The sequence below is a fragment of the Anser cygnoides genome, chromosome 22 (assembly GCF_040182565.1).
Source record: "Anser cygnoides isolate HZ-2024a breed goose chromosome 22, Taihu_goose_T2T_genome, whole genome shotgun sequence".
NCBI classification, from domain to species: domain Eukaryota; kingdom Metazoa; phylum Chordata; class Aves; order Anseriformes; family Anatidae; genus Anser; species Anser cygnoides.
The window spans coordinates 4,146,107-4,165,168 of NC_089894.1; the positions used below are offsets into that span (position 1 = coordinate 4,146,107).

Below are 19,062 nucleotides of genomic sequence, written 5' to 3' on the forward strand. Positions count from 1 at the left end.
CACTGCTGCGATGCTCCTGATAGTGCCTGTCAGTCAGGGATTTCCACCTCTGGACAATGTCAGGTCCTCCTGGGAGTCAATGCCGGAGCCAGGCATATCTCCTCACACCTGTCTGTAGACGCCTGTCAGCATTGTCTCAGAAATGCATCGCAGAGGGGACAGATTCTCATTCAGCCCATGTCAGGCTGGTTCTCCTGAAGGCAAAGGGGACATCTGTCACTCCTTCACCTGAGGGATTTCTGAGCACAGGGGTTTCAGAGTGCAACCAGCAAAGTGATTTCCAGTTGTGCCAGAGGGATGCTCAGCTTAGTGGGTGCTTCATCCAAGCTCAGCTCCCTTGTGCAAACGCAGAAGCAGCTCCACTTGCCAAGGACATGTGCCCAGAACTTCACCCAAGGCTTATATACTGCTAACAGTCTCCTGGGGCTTTCAGAGTAGGCAATAAAGAGTAGGGCAATTAAGAAACCTATGTCCCCAGGAATTACCAAGCAGTTAGGGTATTGCAACACAGGCCAGCCATTCCAGGGCAATGGGCCATCCCAACAAACCAGAAATGTTTGTCAGAGCTCTGCCTGGGTCTCTTTCTTGCGGTCTACCCCACACCTTAGCCCTGGCAGTGCCATACCTTCACCTGGGCTAAACTGGTTACTTTCTCTTGGAGCTGTGGCTGATTATATTCCTCTGACACCAGGAAAAACGAAAGGTCTTTGCCCCAAGGATGCCCCAGCACACCTTTGTCTCGTCCCTCTTGCCTTCACTGTTGATTACTTCTGGACATGACAAAGCTGTACCAAGCAGGGCCATACGTGGAATCCTAAGAAAACAGTGCTGTAATCAAGCAAGGACAAGGCGCCTTGCTGGTGGGAGCTGTTACAGATGTAACCTGTCTGTAATTAGAAAGTGCTGACATCAGATGGCAGCTAAGCACTGACAGGAAAAATGTCTGCCAGCCATGGAACTGGTCCTTGGCATCCTTGAAGTACAGCTGAGCACCAGAGAACTTGCAGACATCCTGAAGTTACCCTCAACAAAGGCAAAAGAAGAAACACAGGAACAACTTCTTTCCTGAGAAGGAGCAAAACTGTGCAGAGAGGGCTGACCTTGACTGGCTGACCTGATCCACCGAAGGCTGTTTTTCTCCCCTTTCAGGGCTGGCAGATCCTGCTTGGAACCAGGGCTCCCCGTGGGAGCTTGCTCTCAGCAAATTCCTGCCAGCCCATGACTAAGCAGCTTGCTTCAAGCCTTTGTCAACAGTCCAGCCCAGAGACCCCTAGAAGAAGTTCTGACAGAGATTTGCAGGGTTCTTCTCTCTCCTTAATGAGTCAGTAAATGAACTGGATTTGCATCCCAGCCACCAGGTTATCTCCAGACCTTCAGCCAGCCTGTGTGCAAGGCCTGTGCCTGAGGGACAGAACAAAACACACAGAGCAACCCTGATTGCTGAAGGCCCAAGAGCACTCCATGTTCATCACAATAAGCAAGCAGAGCAAGACATAAAGACTTACAACCTGATGGGGTCATTGTCGTCTCTTCAGGGGAGCCGAGGAAATCTATCATCCCCATCTCCTGCACAGGGAGAAGTGTCATAGTGACCAGCTCCCACCGCAGTACGGTATTGCAAGTTTGGGTCAAGCCAGGCATCCTGCAGGCTGTAAATGCTTAGGCAGAGCAGAAGAAACATGGTTGTGCTGATGAAGCTTCCTCCATCTCACAAACCATGCTGAATGTGGTGTTTTGATCTCCTCAGACATCAAAAGAGCAAGAAGCAAAGCAACCCAGAGAAAGAAAAGCTCAGCCCAGGCAGCTTCCAGCAGGGGGCATCAATGGGCCCTCTTTCCTCTGTGCTCTCAGGGAAGTCAGTATCAGCCTCAGGCTTGTCTCAGCAGGGGTCTAATCAACCCCTTGGGATCTGTATTAACTGTATTAACAGTGTATTAACACTGTATTAACAGTGCCTTCCCTCCTATTCTTGCCTGGGATTACGGACTGGAACTCTTGGTACCACATGTCCTGTACCTGCTCAGTCTCCCTGGAACCAACAGTGCCTGGAGTACTGCTCTCTTCTCCAAGGGTTTTTGTGTCCTTTCTTCCCTGAGCACAGAGAAGGCTCCTCAAGGGAAATTCCTCCATGAACAACAACTGCTGCAGAAACTCCCTCCACAGGGACAGGCATAGTGCCTTACTCTGGGGTCAGTGGTTTAAGACAAAAGAGAAGGTGCAGAAAGAGCCTCTGCCCTGGAAATCTTCTCCCCCTGCACCTCTGCACAAGGCAGCTTTTGCCATTTTCTGTTCAAAAAGCTCATGGTCCATTCAGATGTACGGTCTCTGCTCCATACCAAGGGCTGGAAGAAACAGGACAGAGACTCACCTGAGGCTGGCAGTTCCATGCAAAAAGCTTCTTTGTCCTCTGACTTTTCCCCAGAGCTCTGGTAGGATGGACCTTCCCTCTGAGGGTATTTCAAGAGAACGTAACAGTGCTGGCACACAACTTCAGCAAGATCCGGATTCCCTCTGCCCTCAGGGAGCAGGGGATCCCTGAGTGGGGAGAAGCATAGGAGATAATCCTTTGTTTTCTTGTACAGATCTCTGTGACTTTGTCCGCAACTGTATCTCCAAGGGGCAGTGCCTGAAAGAGCCTCACTGTCATCTGCCTTACTGTCATATTACTCTGGGAATGATGAAAGGCCCCCTCCTGTGCTCACCATATCCCCTGCCAACCAAGGGAATGCCTTTCTTCCCTGGCAACATGAGACCACCATGAAAAGGCTGATGTGGAGGCAAAGGGTTGGATGCAGAAAATTTTAATGACTCTGACAAGGGAAATGGGGTCACTTCTAGAGTAGGCTGTCAGTGCAAGCAGCACCAGGAGGTGCCAGAAGTCTGTGCCCATCACCCATTGCAGAGATCCCACAGGACATCCATCTGTCTCCCCACAGAGGAAGAGGGGCCAGCAGATCCCCCAGAATGGGTATGGGTAGCGTTATGGCCCAGAAGAACAAAAGAGTGGGAAGATAGTGGAGGGAGTAAAAGACATGGAAGATAGGCTTTGGCCATATTTTCAGAGAGCTCCATCTCCCTTCCTTTTGAGAGGGGACACTGGATGCTCAGCCTCTCAGACATCATTGGCAAGAAGTTCTGTCCTCAGTCTGGCATCACCTTCTGGGTTCCCAGGGGTCCTTGCGTGGTGTGTCACCAGCAGCTTTAGCAGGGGGGCACTTTCTGCCACAGTAGTGGTTGGAAATGCCAGAAAAGTCACGGCACCCAAAGGTGATGGGGACTCTGTCACAGCTGAGGATGCTGCAATCAAGCAGTGGAGGTGGAGGATCCCACAATGGTGTTCTGTGGGTAAGAACTGAGGATGGGTCCTGGCAGAGCCATGATCAAAGGAGAGGGCTGGATGATGACAATGGAGTTCTGGCACTACGTGACGCAGGACTCATTGCAGCTGCTGACCAGTGGGATCGGGCCACAGGGCTAGCACGGCAGGCACTGGTCGTAGCAGGACATGTGTTGGGGCAGGAGATGCACCTGGGAGAGAGGGCACGGAGGAAGCAGAGCACAGGGACATGTGAAGAGCAAAATATCTTCATCCAGACATGATCTGAAAAGAGTGGCCAGGACCAACAAGGCTCCTGCATCTCTCTTAGATGAAAATCCATCTGAGCCAAGTCCCACATGGGCTCTGAGTCACACCTTTCCCAATTGCTCTCTCATGACCACCATCGCCAGGACCCAGCACAACAGGTATTGGCATTAGTAGAAATGGACATGTGGAAAGGGCTTCAGATACACTGGGTTCCCAAGAAGAAGGAGATGAGGGCGTCGAGGAGCAGGGTTGGCTTTTCTGGTGGCCTTGAACTGCCCCAGGCCCAGAGGTAGCCTCCACAGAAGTGATAATTTTCTGGGTGTTTGTGATGAATAGAAAACCTCCCACCTAATGACATGGGCTGTGGGGCTGTTTCCCGGCTTATGCCACACCCATTCCCTCTTAGAAGCTTCTTCTGAGTGCTGGGATGGAGAGGCTTTTTGAGCCAGGATTTTTGAGCCAGGACTGAGTCAGTGGTGGCGGAGGACTCAGCTCAAGTGCCAGATGGGTCCAGCACAGGCAAGCAATGCTTGCCTGGGGCACTTTGGCAGCGTTGTATGTGGCTGCAGTGACAGGAAGGGGCCCAGCTGCTCCCAGACCTGCAATCCTTGCCTGGTCACCTGAGGGTTTCCCTGCATGTGGACGTGCCATGTCTTCCTGTCTTCCTCTTTCCCTCCCTTCCAACTTCTTCCAACAACCCTATGGGGCCGGTTTCCAGGCAGGTGGGCTGCACTGTGCGGTTTCCCTTCTCTTCCTCCTAAAGCTGCCCTCTGGAGAAATGGGTTGACATCCTTGGACTCCTCTCTCTGGGCAGTCCCTGCACATCCCCACACTGTGCTGTCCTCTACTCTGGAGCCTTGTCCTGTTCAGAGTTCCACAGCCCTGCCCTGCCAGAAGGTCCTCAGCATCTCCTCTGTCAGCTCCCCTTGGCCTCTGCCCCTGCCCTGTCGGGAATGTGTGCGCACTTGCGTGTGCAGCAGAGTCCTTGTGGCTCCCATCAGAGGCACTGAGTGCACACATGTACCTCATGTCTGCATGTGCACACATGCGTGGCCTCGTGTTACTGTGCACGCAGTGTTTGCACCTGCATTTGTCAGGACATCTATGGAACTGTGTGTGCATGTATGCACATGCATGTTTGCATGTGTCCATGGATCTGTGTATGTATTCTTGGTATGTGCTAGTGCACGTGTGCATGTAATTCTCCTGATCCTAGGCATGTGTCCAGACTGTCCCAGGACCTATAGTGTCATGTCTGTATGGTGGTGCCAGGTGCTGGTGCAGCCTCAGCCCCTGGTAATCTGACGATATGGGTTCAGGGCTGGAGTGCTTGGGTCTGCCTGTGGAGGGTCCCGAGCTTTGGCCAAGTCCTTCCCTAGTGCCTCCCAGCACTCATCTGTTTCTGAGGCCATCCTGGCTCCTGAAACAGGTAAAAACACAGTTCCATGAGTCTCAGCTGGCTCCCTGGGGATGAAAGCATCACTGACACTGTAAGAGTCCTGGGACATCTAGGATGTGCAACACCATCCCAATATGGCCTTGGCATCATATCCCAAAGGAAACCTCACATGAGATACTTCTCAGCAGCAGCCCTTCCTCGCTATTCAGGCTTAGCTGAAGCGCGGTAGACCTGGCTCCACAGCCCCATAGTACGCAGGAAAGCAGGGGAATTCCATCATCGCTTTCCATCAACTTAAAAATCTCTTTGAAACCTTGGGAATTAATTTCTATAAAATATTCCAAATTTTTCAGACCTACTTGGTAATTGGAAACTGATATAAGAGGGCAGAAACAAGGAAAAAAACGAATCTGGACTTGACAGACTGTAATTTGTAGATGACTTCTGGAAGGGTCTTGAAAAATAAGTGGGTAGATGTATACCTGGAGAAGGATGGACAGCTGTTTGTATGGTTGTCTATATGGAAGTAGATTGCGAAGGAGAGAGGGGAGGCGGAGGGAGAATGAGAGTGGCAGTGATCAAGAGAGGCCATGAGAAGAGCCACTTATGCTAGGAAAAGGCTTTTTTGTGGATGTTTACTGCTGCTTTTATTGCAGCATGAAACTTACCTCTGACATCATCTCCTGAAATCTTAGAACCATGGGAAAGGAGATCAGGACTTTTGGGACTGAATTCATTCTCCTAGGCTCAACAGAAAATTGCCACTGGCATATCGTCCTTTTGGTCATTATATTCTCCACCTCTCTCCTAATCCTGATGGGAATGATTTTTGTCACTGTGGGGAGTGACGAGCACCTGAGGATCCCAACGTACTTCTTCCTCAGCCTGCTCACCTTCTTGGAGAGCTGGTATACCATTACCAGTGCTCCCCGAACACTGGAGACTTTCCATGTCATCAGGAGAAAGAAACTTTGTGTTTCCAGCTGCCTATTACAGTCATTTTTCCACTTCTTCTGGATATCACGAAATTTCTGATCTTCTCAATATTGAGCTCTGATTGCCACACACAAGGCATTGCATTACACCTCAGTCATGAGAAAGAAACTCTGCTTCCTGTTCTCCTTAGGAGCATAGGTGCAGAGTGGATACCAGGAACATTATTGTCTGTTTCTGCTGTGGTGCTGGGCCTCTTCTGAGCCTGGCCTGGGGAGTACAATGCTGGGCGAGAACCTTGAATGTATCCTTTCTGCCCTCATCATCTGAAGCATGCTGCTTTTCATGGCAGACTCCTACATCTGCACCATCTTTGCCATTCTCTCATCCTGTTCCATAGTCTTCCACTCACCACAAGGCATTCTCTGCTTCTGCCTCCCATCCCACCACGGTTCCCATTCTTTGAAGACCTTTCTGTCAACATTTATACTTTACTAAGCAGTCTATGGCAGGTGAGACTAGCGTGGTTCAGGCACTGGAAAAGACTCCACAGGGAAGTGGTAAAAGCATCAAGCCTGCTGGGCTTCAAGAAGTGCTCGGAGCTTCTCATCAACCAGCACCCCCAGGTCCTTCTTCTCAGGGCTGCTCTCAATCCATTCTCCACATAGCCTGTAGTTGTGCTTGGCATTGACCGACCCAGATGCAGGACCTTACACTTGGCCTTTGTTGAACCTCATGAGGTTCACACCAGCCAACCTCTCAAGCCTGTCAAGGTCCCTCTGGATGGTGTCCCTGCCCTTCAGTGTGTTGACCGCACCACACAGCTTGGTGTCTTTGGGAAACTTGTTCAGATGCACTCAATTTCACTGTCCATGTCACTGACAAAGATATTTAAGAGTGCCAGTCCCAATACTGACCCCTGAAAAACAACACTCGTTACTGATCTCCCCCTGGACATTGAGCCATTCACTGCAATGTTCTGAGTGTGAACAATCAGCCAATTTCTTACCTACCAAGTGGTCCATCTGTCAAATTCCTGTGTCTCCATTTTAGAGACAAGAATATCCTGGGAGACCAGGTCAAATTTTCTGACCAAGTAAAAAGTTGTTCTCCATCTTTTTTATAAGCCCCCTTTAAGTATTAAAAAGCTGCAGTGAGGTCTCTCCAGAGCCTTCTCATCTGTAGACTGAACAGCCCCAGCACTCTCAGCCTTTCTTCATAGGGGAGGTGCTCCAGCCCTCGGATCATCTTTCCAGCCCTCCTCTGGACTCGTTCTAACAGGTCCACATCCTTCTTGTGCTGAGGGCCCTAGACCTGGATGCAGCACTCCAAGTGGGGCCTCACGAGGGCAGAGTAGAGGGGGCAATCACCTCCCTCAGCCTTATGGCCACTCCTTCTTTGATACATTGCAGGAAGCAGTTGCCCTCCTGGACTGCAAGCACACGCTGCTGGTTCATGTTGTGCTTTTTGTCCACCAGAAATCCCAAGTCATTCTTTGCGGGGCTGGTCTCAATGACTATTTCTCCTAGTCTGCAATCATGTCCAGGATTGCCTCAGACCAGGTGCAGCACCCTGCATTTAGATTTGTTGAACGTCATTAGGTTCATCTGTGCCCAATTCTCAAGCTTGCCCAGGTCCCTTTGGATGGCATCCCTTCTTTCAGTTGTAGAGAATATTCCATTCAGTTTGATGTCATCTTCAAACTTGCTCAGGGAGCACTTGATTCCAAAGTCTATGCTGTTAATAAGGATATGAAACAGTACCATTCCGAAGGCAGACATCTGAAGGACACCAGAATTCCCACCAAAGCAACGACTTTCTCCTTTGGCCATCTCTTTGCAGATGGAAAGACCAGACAGGGACAAAATCAGGGTTCCTGCAAATGTTTATTGAGTCTCAGGAGGGAAATGAGGTGACTCCAAGAGGAGGCCCCGACAGGGGAGAGCAGCAGGAGCAGACAAAAATCATTCTAAGGAAGAGTTGACACAGGGCATCCATCTAACTGGACCCACAAGTGGAGAGAGGCTAGAAGATCACTCCAGGCTGGTTTCTGGGGGCCTCACAGAGAGCTTGGAGGGGAGCACAGGGCAACAAAGAAAAGAGAGAAAAACAGTGAGTAAGTGGAAAACAGGAAAGGTAGACATTAGTCATGTTGTCAGAGAAGCCAGGCTGTCCCCTTCCTGTCTGTCATTACAGGACAAGCCAGAGATGGTCAGCTCCTCTTAATACAACAACACAAAGTTTGTTCTTCTGTCCATTTTTGTCCAGCAGCATGTTCTGAGTTCCTGGGGTCCTGGTCTGGGGCACTGTCTGGCATCTTTAGCAGGGGCGGCACCTGCTGCCACAGTAGCGGCTGGTAATACAGGAGAGGTCACAGCAGCCTGAGTTGATGGGGACTCCGTCACAGCTGAGGATGCTGCCAACAGCAGCGGAGGTGGAGGATCCCACAGCAGTGTTCTGCGGGAAGGAGCTGAGGATGGGGCCGGGCAGGGTCACCACCACGGGAGAGGGCTGGATGACGATGGTGGAGTTCTGGCACTGCCTGACGCAGGGCTCATTGCAGCTGCTGGCCAGCGGGGTCGGGCCGCAGGGCTGGCATGGCTGGCACGGCTAGCACTGGTCGTAGCAGGACATGTCTGGGGGCAGGAGGTGCACCTGGGAGAGAGGGCAGGGAGGAAGCAGAACATGGACGTGCATGAGGAGCAGCCTGTCACCACACCCTGACGGAACCAAGGCACAGGCTGTGCTGTGAGCTGGAGGGGTGTGTGAAGGCTTCTTGGCCTCATCCTGCCAGGGCCCAAAAGGAGCCACCAGGACCTATCTGGGTACAACCTAGACCACAGCCCAGAAGCCACCTCAGTACAGATGGCCCAGTCTTCCTCCATGGCAAACCTTCTCCCCACTTCCCTCTCCCACAACCAGCAGCTCCAGTCCTTTTGGAGAATGACCACGACAAGAAGGGGCTTCACACTCACCTCTTGAGTCTTCACGAGAAGAAGGCCAGAGAAGTGGATGAGAGAGCACGGAGATGGGCTGGCTTTTATAGTGGACCTTAGCTGCCACATGTCCAGAGGCATCCCTTGAAGCAGGGACTATTTTCTGACAAGCCCCTCTTGAATGCAAAACATCCCACCTAATGATACGGGATGTGTGTTTCCTTCCTGTGATGCTGTTTTTCATTTCCTGGTTTACGCTGTGTTTTTGCCCCAGAGAAGGCAACTTTTGAGTGGCAGGTAGGGAGGCCCAAGTATTTCCAGGCAACGCATGTCAGTGTGGGCAGAAGACTGCTCACGTGCTGGAAGAGTCCAGTAAAGACAAATGATGTTAGCCTGGGTGACTCTTTTTTGGGTATTTTGGGGCCCTTTTGGCCAGAGGTGGCCCAGCTCCTGCCTGTGACCCTACCCCAGTCTGGATACCACATGAAACCATGTACTTCACCCAAATGCTGCCCAGAAACTCTGCTGGGGTTGCTCCCAGGTGGGCCTCAGTGAGCGCATACTCTGTCATGTTCATGCACACGTTCCTCTCTTGTGTCACTTCCCTGTACTGGGGCTGCCTGGGGCAGACTTAATGTTCCCCACAGCAGCCCCTAGAGTGCTGTGCTCTGCACTTGGAGCTAGAACAGCATTGCCATCACACCCATGTTGGGTCTATTGTGGAGCAGTGCTGGCACAGCATCAAGACTCTCTCCAAGCCCCCCAAAGCCAGGAGGTAGGGGTGGGCAAGAGGTGGGGAGGGGACATCACCAGGGCAGCTGACCTAAACTGACCAAAGGGCTATTACATACTGGATGATGTCACACTCAGCAGTAAAGTTGTGAAAGAGGAAGGAAAAGGGGGAGCTCTTATGTTCCGCTCAAAAAACAGCTAGGCTTATTGAGGCCCTGCTTACAAAGACATGGATGATCATTACTTGCTTATGGGAAGTAGAGACTAATTGTTTTCTCTAAATTTGCTTTCAAATGGCCTTTGCTCATTGGTTCTCCTTTTTTTTTTTTTTCTCTCTTTCTTTTCTTTTCCTTTAATTAAACTACCTCAACTCATAAGCCCTGTAGTATAAATATTTTCTCCTCACATCTTCCTTTGAAGTGGGGGAATGAGAGAGCCACGTGGTGCAGTTTCGTTGGCCATCCGTTTGAAAACACCACAGCCTGTGTACTGCATTTGTGCACATGTCTGTGGGCGGTGATTTTTGCATGATTCCACACAAGTGTGCATGAGCAGGTGCATGTTTGTGTGATCTATATGTCCCTTCTCACAAGGGAATGTGCTGGTCACCTCAGGGCATTCTCCACTGCTCAGTCCGTGAGCTCCAGAGAGCAGCCAGGGCAAAAGGAATCTGAGAACAGCTCAACAACCATAGAACAAACCCAGCCCAGAAGTGCCCACAGCACATGTGCTGAAATGCAACCTTCTGTGACTGTTTCTACAGACTTCCTTCTCCTGACCATGGGAAGTTCACCCTCTACTACTTCCGATTTCAGTCCCCAACAAGGACAGCTCCACAGCAGTTTGGATCCATAATTTAATTCCATAGTGCAAGGTTCAGAGTGTAAAAGCATGGTGGCAGTCATCCCTCCCTGCCTCTCCAGGCCAGGACACAGCTGCACTCCCCATGGCTGGAGAGTTCAAAAGGATGGTGTTAGCTTTATGTACAGGGAGAAAGGCTGAGAAATCCTGCCCTCTTCGAGAAGGCCCAGCCCTACATGGATCTGCTGCCGGTGCGGTGTCAGTGGTGTCTGGGGTGGGACAGAGGTCCCCCATGGGGAAACCAATGCCACACATACTTTTAGACTCATGGGCCTGGTGCTGAGTTACGCAGGGGCTGAAACCTTGCACAGAAGTGGCATTGAATCAGAGGAACATGGGTCCTGGTTTTGCTGTGCTTTGGGAGGAAGGACAGACCCTGTGAGCATCACGGGGAAAGCCAAACAGACATTTGTATTGTCTACTTCCACTTCACTGGAAGATGCAAAGGAGATGAAGCTGGACTCCTGAGATGAAGCGTACTTAGACTGGGGCCACTAGGTGCAAGTTCAGAAATGCTTTGTTCTAGTTAGATATATGGAAGAAATATTTACCCTGAAGGTGGTTGAGTCCTGGAGCAGATTGCCAAGGATCTTCATCCTTGGAAGACTTCAGACTTTGCCTGGACTTGATCCTGAGCAACCTGATCTGATGAGATCTGCTCTGAACACAGGGTTGGACTGTGTGGGTGCTGGAGGTGCAGCCTGTGATCATCTGGAGGGTTTTTCAGACAGCCTCTAGTTGGGACTGCTCAGGAAGCATGGGGCAACATGCACAGTCACCATGTCTCAGCCTTGGTGGGATGCTGTTCCTAGATCACTATTTCTGTTAAATCCCAGTGTGACCCTTGATCTCATACCGATATCACTCATGACATCAAAAGCGGGTGGAGAGAACAGCACAAACGCACACTGCTGCTCATGTAAAAAGATGCATGAACTCATGGGTGCACACACAGGCACTCTTAGATGCATCCTGAAGTATACTCAGGCACACACACACGGAGATAGGTGTACACACACAGCGAAGAGACCAAAGGCTGCTCTCCTGAGGTCCAGGGTTGTGATCTTACTTTCTACTGTCTCTGCAAGAACATCCTGGCTTGCTGATGCCCTGCTGTGTTGTTCGTCCAGGAGATATCAAGTGGTGGAAGACAATAAATCCTGAGCAGCAATTCCATCTCCTCCTTCCTCCTGCTGCCGCTGTCATCCCATAGGGGTGGGGGAAGGCCTACAGAGTGCTTTCTTTTGTTGCTGCTGGGTTTGTCTGAGAGCTGAGAGCTGCTGCTCTTCATCCTGGTCTCAGACATCTACCTCTTGATCCAGAGTGGGAATACACCAGTGATGGTGATGGTGGTGCCTAACCAGCACTTGCACCCTCCCATGTAGTTTGTCTTTGGCAACTGCTCCTTTCACTGACATGTGCCATGTCTTGGTCAGGATGCCACTTATGGTTTTAGATGCCTTCTCTGCAGAGAGGGCTATTTACTTCTCTAGCTGTGTGGTCTGGTTCTTCGTCACCCACTAGTGAGCCTAAACTGGGATCTCCTCTTCACACTAATGGCCTACAACTGATCTGTGGCCATCTGCCATCCACTGCAGTACTCCAATGCCATGGAGAGGAAGGTGTGTGCCTGTCTGGTGGGAGGCCTTTGGGCTGAGCTCCTGCTGTCCTCCTTGGCACAAGTGGCACTCCCCCTTCATTTGCCCTGCGCTGGCCCTACACAGTCACTGGCAGCTTCTTCTAGGACATGCTACCTGTCATGTAGCTGTCCTCATCTGAGAGCTTCTGGACTGGTGTGCTCCTTGAATACAATAGCACCACTAGTTTTCCTGTCCTCCTTGAGCTCCTGCAGGGTGTTCCAGGTGTCCCTCTGGACATAGATCTATGAGGAGACACAAGACACTGTCCACTCACTCTCACTTGGCTGCAGTTGTGTCATTCCTGGGGTCATATTCTCTCCTCTACACCTACCCCGTTGTCAACATCTCCCTGAACATAACTGGCGCCCAACTTCTCCAGTGTTGTGATGCCCCTGCTCTGTTACAGATGATGAGGGAGGCAGTGAAGAGACCAAACCTGGGGGGGGGGGGGGGGGGGGTGCACCACTTGTGGGGGATACATGGGGCTGTGGCCATGTTTATGCCAGCGAGGTTCTAAGATTGGGGACCATATCAATTGGAATGCTAGGAAAAGGGAAGGCAATCAACAAGCATACAGAGACTGAGACCAGAGAAAGCAAATACAGAGGTGATAACGAGAAAAACCTTCATACCAGTTGTTGGCCTGCCAAGGAAGCCACAGGTGCCACTGCCAGGAAGATCAGCCTGGGCCTTGCAACTGCTACAGTTGAAAGCCAGGACACAGGCAAGGTGGGTGTGGGACAGACCTATACAAACCCATGACGGGAGGTGCAGGGTAAGGGGAGCCAGGAGGAGCACACAAGGGCAGACAGAGTGGGGTGTAAAAGGGGACACTCTGGGTGTTTGTCCAGTTGGGCCCTGCGCCTGAGCACTGCTGTCTGTCCTGTCCTCTTCTGCAATCTGTCCTTACCTCTGCATAATCTCGCTTTGTCCTGTATGCACATGTGCTGCAAGGAGAAAGTGCCAGCTCCTTGTGGAGCGGCGGGAGTGGATTTGGTGCCAGCTGCTGGAGTCAAACGGAGTTAGGCCACACCTGGCCCGTGCTCTCAGCTGCTGGAGCCAGGAGGTTCCTGGTGCAGCGCCTGGAGCAGGGGAAGGGGGTCTCAGCCTCTGCTTGCCCATCTTGCTGGGCATACTGCAGGTAGGCAGCTGCTTTGCCACTCCCTCTCCTTTTCCCTCACCTCTCCTCTGCTTCCCTCCTCTTCTTCCCCTCCCCTCGTCCGTGCCGAAGGAGCTGCCTCAGCCTTTCCCCGCACACCTCCGCGTCTCGGGCTGGGCTGCAGGACGGGCAGAGCCCCGCTGGCAGCAGCCCAAGCCCTGCCCGCCCCCAGGCGCCCAGCACTCGCAGCCCGGGCCAGCCCCCGAGCGGCCCCGGGGCGGAGCTGGCGGCGCCGGGCGGCGGCGGCGGGGAGGAGGCGCCGCGGGCGGAGCAGAGCCGGGGCTGGCGGGGGCAGCGCGGCGCGGGCGGCGGAGCGGCGGGATGCGGCAGGGCCGGGCCGCAGGGCTGGCGGGGCTGGCCGCGGTGCTCCTGGGTGCGCGGGGCTGCCGGCGGCGGGGACGGGACGGGGGCTGCGGGGGGCCGGGGCTGCCCTCGCTGCTGGCCCGCCGGCTTCTCACGGACCTTGCTCCCCTCTGTCCTCCCTCTGCAGCCGTCCCGTCTGCCTCCAGCGAGCTCAGCCGGCCGTTCCCTCCCACCTTGCCTTGCTCCCTGCCTTCCTCCTCTCCTTTCGGCACACCCCCACTCGTTCCTGCCTGCTTCCCTTCTCCTCCTGGCTCGGCTCGGACCCTCCTTCCAAACAGCCCTGCTCCGACCTGGTCCCCAAATAACCATTCCCGGAGAAATGTCTTTGTATGCTTTCTTCTGAGAAAATGCTCCCATCAGCTGTCAGCCGTTTTCTTCTCCCCACTCCCCCACTCATGACATTTTTCAGTAGCAGAAAAGCCCTTTTCTGAGTTGTCTCCTTCTTTTCTTCTTGGCAGTGGCTGCAGGCAGAGCCCAGGTGCAGCAGGAGCCGTGGGCAGAGACCAGGGATGGCACCGGCATCAATATCACCTGCTCACACCCCAACATCCAGTCTAATGAAGTCATCCACTGGTACCGTCATCTCCCGGGCCGAGGCCCCGCATTCCTCGTGAGCAGTCCCAAAGACTCCAGACCAGTGTCAGACCCGGAGGGGTGGCTGTGGGTGGCAGCAGACCGCCGGTCCAGCGCCCTGTGGCTCGCCCAGCCCCGGCTTCGGGACGCGGCGGTGTATTACTGCGCCCTGAGAGCCACGGGGAGAGGAGCCGGGGCTGCGGCCGGGCAGGAACCGTGGCGGGCGGGGCCGGGCGTGTGTGGCGGGGGCGAGGCAGGGGCACAGCCCCCAGGGGGCGCTGCCGCTCCGCCCGCCGGGGCCGCCTTACCGCTCGCAGCCGCGGGGGTTCTCCCGCGCGCTAGGCCCTTGCCCGGCGCGGCTGAGGCCCTTTAATTCTTCCGGGTCAGACCCAGCTGGGTGTGAGGGGTCAGGACGGCACAACCGGCAACGCTGATGTCAGGCAAGGGAAGGGGCACACCTGACTGCATGAGCTGTGTGTAGCACCAGAGAGACCTCCACATAGTTCTGCACCCACTGCTTCTTTCAAGTCACTAACACATTGCAGCGAGAGGCCTGCAAATTGACAGGTGTTGAAAATCAGCACGGGGATCAGAGCTTATCTTCAGTGTGCTCCCAGACATGCAGAGCTTCCTTCCCTCTCCTTCTGCCCTTCCCTTCTCCCCTCTGTACTCCCCTTGCTGGAGAAAGTCTTCATCCTGACAGCCAGCTGTATGCTTGCAAGTTTCTTTCCTTGATGCCTGCGTCTGATGCCTGTGTCTGCTCTACCACCTCCTCCATTCCCTGCCTGCACCTGCCTGCTCCACTGTCTCTGGCCCCAAAGCCCTCTTGGGACACCCGAAGGCTCCGGCTCTCAGGGACGCCTGAAGGAACAACCCTGCATGCACTGCAGACTGCCACTGTCCCTGCCAAGCCTTCCAGGCTGTGTCAGGTTCCTGCCAACAGACGACCAAATAGACCGCAAGGAACCACTGACTGGAATGTTTTGCTTCTTTGCTTCACGATCCCTGAGAGCTCATCTTCCATACCAGAAGCCATTTTTGCAGAAGTTCTTCTGTGAATAAAAACAACACAATAACGCCATCACCACCAAACTGTTCTCCTTCCTTCAGACCCAATCTCAGCTCCTTCATGGCCACTTTGATCCAATTTTGTCCTTTCTTCACCTTTAGCTTTGGGAAATCTTTTTGTTCTATGGGTGCCCTTCTTCTTCCCTGGCGTTTCCCCCACTGCTACAGGGTGTCTCCCAAGTCCTGTGCCTCTTCCTCTCAGCCTCTGTCCTCTTCTTGATGAGGATGTTGAGTTATTTTTGCCTTCTGTGAACATTCAACCATGTCATATTAATGGTATGTTCAATGTTAATTTAATTTCTGGGCTCCCCAGTACAAAAAAGACAGGATCTCCTGGAAAGAGTCTGGCGGAGGGCAATAAAGATGATACAGGGCCTGGAGCATCTTCCCTATGAGGAAAGACTGAGAGACCTGGGTCTGTTCAGCCTTGAGAATACTGAGAGGGGATCTTATCAATGTTTACAAATATCTTAAGTGTGGGAGACAGTGGTATTTGGCCAACCTCTTTTCAGTGGGCAATGGCCAAAAAATGGAGCACAGGAAGTTCTGCACCAACATGCGAAAGAACTTCTTCACGGTGAGGGTGACAGAGCACTGGAACAGGCTTCCCAGGGATTTTGTGGAGTCTCCTTCTCTGGAGATATTCAAGGCCCATCTGGACGTCTACCTGGGCAACCTGCTTTAGGGAACCTGCTTTGGCAGGGGGTTGGGACCCAATGATCTCTTGAGGTCCCTTCCAACCCCTACAATTCAGTGATTCTGTGGTTCTGTGATACACTGCCAGTATCTTTTTTTTTCGTTGGAGTGTAGCAGGCCTCAAATCTTCTGTATCCCTGACTCCAAAACCCTAGAAGTCGACCTTGAGTTTCCCCAGGATCTTTCTGCCAGAGTCTCCAGGTAGGGCCATTCTCTCCAGCTGTGGTGTAGAGCACATTCTTTACATCTTGTCCTGCTTGGACTGGCCCAAGGGCTACTGCATGAACTATCTCCCGTTTAATCCGTTTAAAGGCTTGTCATTGCTCAGGGCCCCATTTGAAATCATTCTTCTTACAGGTTACTTTATAGAGTGGGCTTAGAATCAGACTGTAAATTGAAATGTGCATTCTCCAAAAACCCATGTCACCTAGGAAAGTTTCTGTTTCTTTTTTGCTAGTTGGTGGAGACATAGCTGTTATTTTGATGATCACATCCATTGGGATTTGACAATGTCCATCTTGACGTTTTATTCCTAAATACTGGATCTCTTGTGAAGGTCCTTTCACTTTATTTTGTTTTGTGACAAAACCAGCCTTCAGAAGGATTTGGACTACTTTCTTCCCTTTCTCAAAAACTTCCTCTGCTGTGTCACCCCACACCATGATGTCATCAATGTACTGCAGGTGTACAGGAGCTTCCCCCTCTTCCAATGCAGACTGGGTAAGTCCATGGCAAATGGTAGGGCTATGTTTCCACCCCTGGGGCAGTCTATTCTAGGTGTATTGGGCACCACTCCAAGTCAAAGCAAACTGTGGCCTGCACTCTGCTGCTAGAGGGATGGAGAAAAATGCATTAGCGATATCAGTTGTGGCATACCACTTGGCTGCCAGTTTGTACTGGAGTTCTAGAATGTCCGGCAATGCAGTTCTCAGCAGTGGTATGACTTCATTCAGGCCAGGATAGTCCACTGTTAGTCTCCACTCGCCATTAGACTTTTGCGCTGACTGTATGGGATTACTGAAGGGTGAATGAGTCTTTCTGATCACTCCTTAGTTCTCCAGTTGATGAATTATCTTATGGATGTGAATCAGGGAGTCTCTGTTGGTACAATATTGACACTGGTGCACTGTTGTGGTAGCGATTGGCACCTGCTGTTCTTTGACTCTCAGCAACCCCACAACAAAAGGGTCCTCTGAGAGACCGGGCAAGGTAGACAACTATTTAGTGTCCTCTGTCTCTAAGGCAGCTATGCCAAAAGCCCACTGGTACCTTTTGGGGTCCTTGAAATATCCTCTCCTGAGACAGTCTATGCCAAGGATACACGGAGCATGACAGCTACTAGGAGTAAAAATAACTGTATCATAGCCAAAACCAGGACACTGAGTCACCAAGAGAGTGTGAGGAGTACCTACTGACAGGGTGATTAAGCCCATCAGTATTATCAATACCCAGGTACTGGGTTGCTGGGAGATGGTGACACCAAGAGAACAGAAGGTTGAAAAAGGCATTATCACCCAAAGATACAGATGTTTTAGCTGTTGAAGAACAGTGCTTACACTAAGTTCAGAACTTTTCAGCTTCTCATACCAGACTCCTACCAAGGAGGCTGGAGGTGCAGAAGAAGATGGGAGGGGACACAAGCAGGTAAAAAGTCCAGATTCGTTACCTGGTGTGCAATGAGCCACTCCACACACAAGGTCAAGAGATTGTTTATTTCAGAATAGTGCAAGTCTGGGTATGCAGTGGTTTCCCAGAAAGATGGCACCCCTTAGGGCTTTCCACACCACTTTTATAGAACCCCTTCTCAGTACATTTACATGTTTGTACAATCCCCACTCGTCCAATTGGTTACATTAGCATAGTGCTGCCATGATAGAATCATTCTGCGCATCCTCAGAGAGGAAGGGTCCCTTGTTGGGCCGGGGTCTTCCAGCACAGGGGTGTGATATTTACTCTTATAATGAGGATAATACATGGAGAGTTTACAATATAATGCTCCTAATCGTTGTTTTTCAGCACACGTCAGGAAGTTTTCCCTCAAGAATGTCAATATCATGGTCTTCCTGATTAGCAGTTCCTCAGTTAATCATCCTTTTGACATCTCCAAGGCCTGGGTCATCTTGCCTTGTCCTCAAAGTACATGTTTTATCTCTTTCAGAGAAAACAGAATTAGCGATTGACTGGTTTCAAGGACAGTGAACTCAAACTCACCAAAAATATATCCCATGCCACTTAATGTCCTGCTTAGCAATGAAACCTGGGGGAGTTGGCCAAGGGGGCTGCCATTGCTCAGGGACCGGCTGGGCATTGCTCAGCTTTTGGTGAGCAATTGCATTGTCCATCAGTAGTTTGGAGGTTGCTTGCTTTTGTTATTTTTATTTCTTCCTTTCCTTCTCATTGAACTGTCCTTTTCTTAGCCCATGAGTTCTTGCACTTCTTTTTTCCAATTCTCTCTCCCCTACCACAAGAGGGGGGCACATCTCACGGTGCATAGCTGCCTGATGGTTAAACCACAACACTTAGTGACTTTAACATGATATGCAGTGGTGTATCTGTGCCATTCCTTAGCATATTCAAGATGGACTAGCTGGTGAATGAGAGGAAAAGCTGTCTGTAAAGTCTGAGCCAGAGTGGTGTAAAGGCGCCCAGGGCCTAAACATGGAAGCTGGGCAGGCTGAAAACCCATGGTAATATTTGAGGGATCCCCACAAGGGTGGGGGTGCTTGTGAGATGAATGGGTGCCTGCATGCATCCGTTATTACTCTCGGGACTTGGTATATTTACAATCCTCCTTGCCAATCTTCCATTCTTATGCCATTCCCCTCATCAATCATTCCCTTTTAACCCATTCCTCCCAACAGATGGGATGCATGAAAATGGGTGTGCTTGTGCATCTAGTAGGTGAAGGTGTGTATTTCCAGCAGGGATCTTCTCTGGAGATATTTAAGGCCCGTCTGGTTGCCTACATGGGCAACCTGCTCTAGGGAGCCAGCTTTGGCAGGGGGGTTGGACCCAATGATCTCTTGAGGTCTCTTCCAACCCCTACAATTCTGTGATTCTGTGATTCTGTGATCTCCAAACCTGACCAGCTAGAGAGGAGGAACGGGGCTTGCATC

At 51.7% G+C, this 19,062-nt stretch overlaps 1 pseudogene and 1 gene segment (V, D, J or C); one reads left to right on the plus strand and one right to left on the minus strand.

The window, feature by feature from the left end:
* Positions 1–7,785: 7,785 nt before the first annotated feature.
* Positions 7,786–9,050, minus strand: LOC125181409 (feather keratin Cos1-2-like; annotated as a pseudogene).
* Positions 9,051–13,249: 4,199 nt separating this feature from the next.
* LOC136786778 (T cell receptor alpha variable 26-2-like) lies at positions 13,250–15,266 on the plus strand. The segment is given in 2 exon segments: positions 13,250–13,619; positions 14,068–15,266. Coding segments are annotated over 2 exon segments (540 nt in total).
* Positions 15,267–19,062: the final 3,796 nt, after the last annotated feature.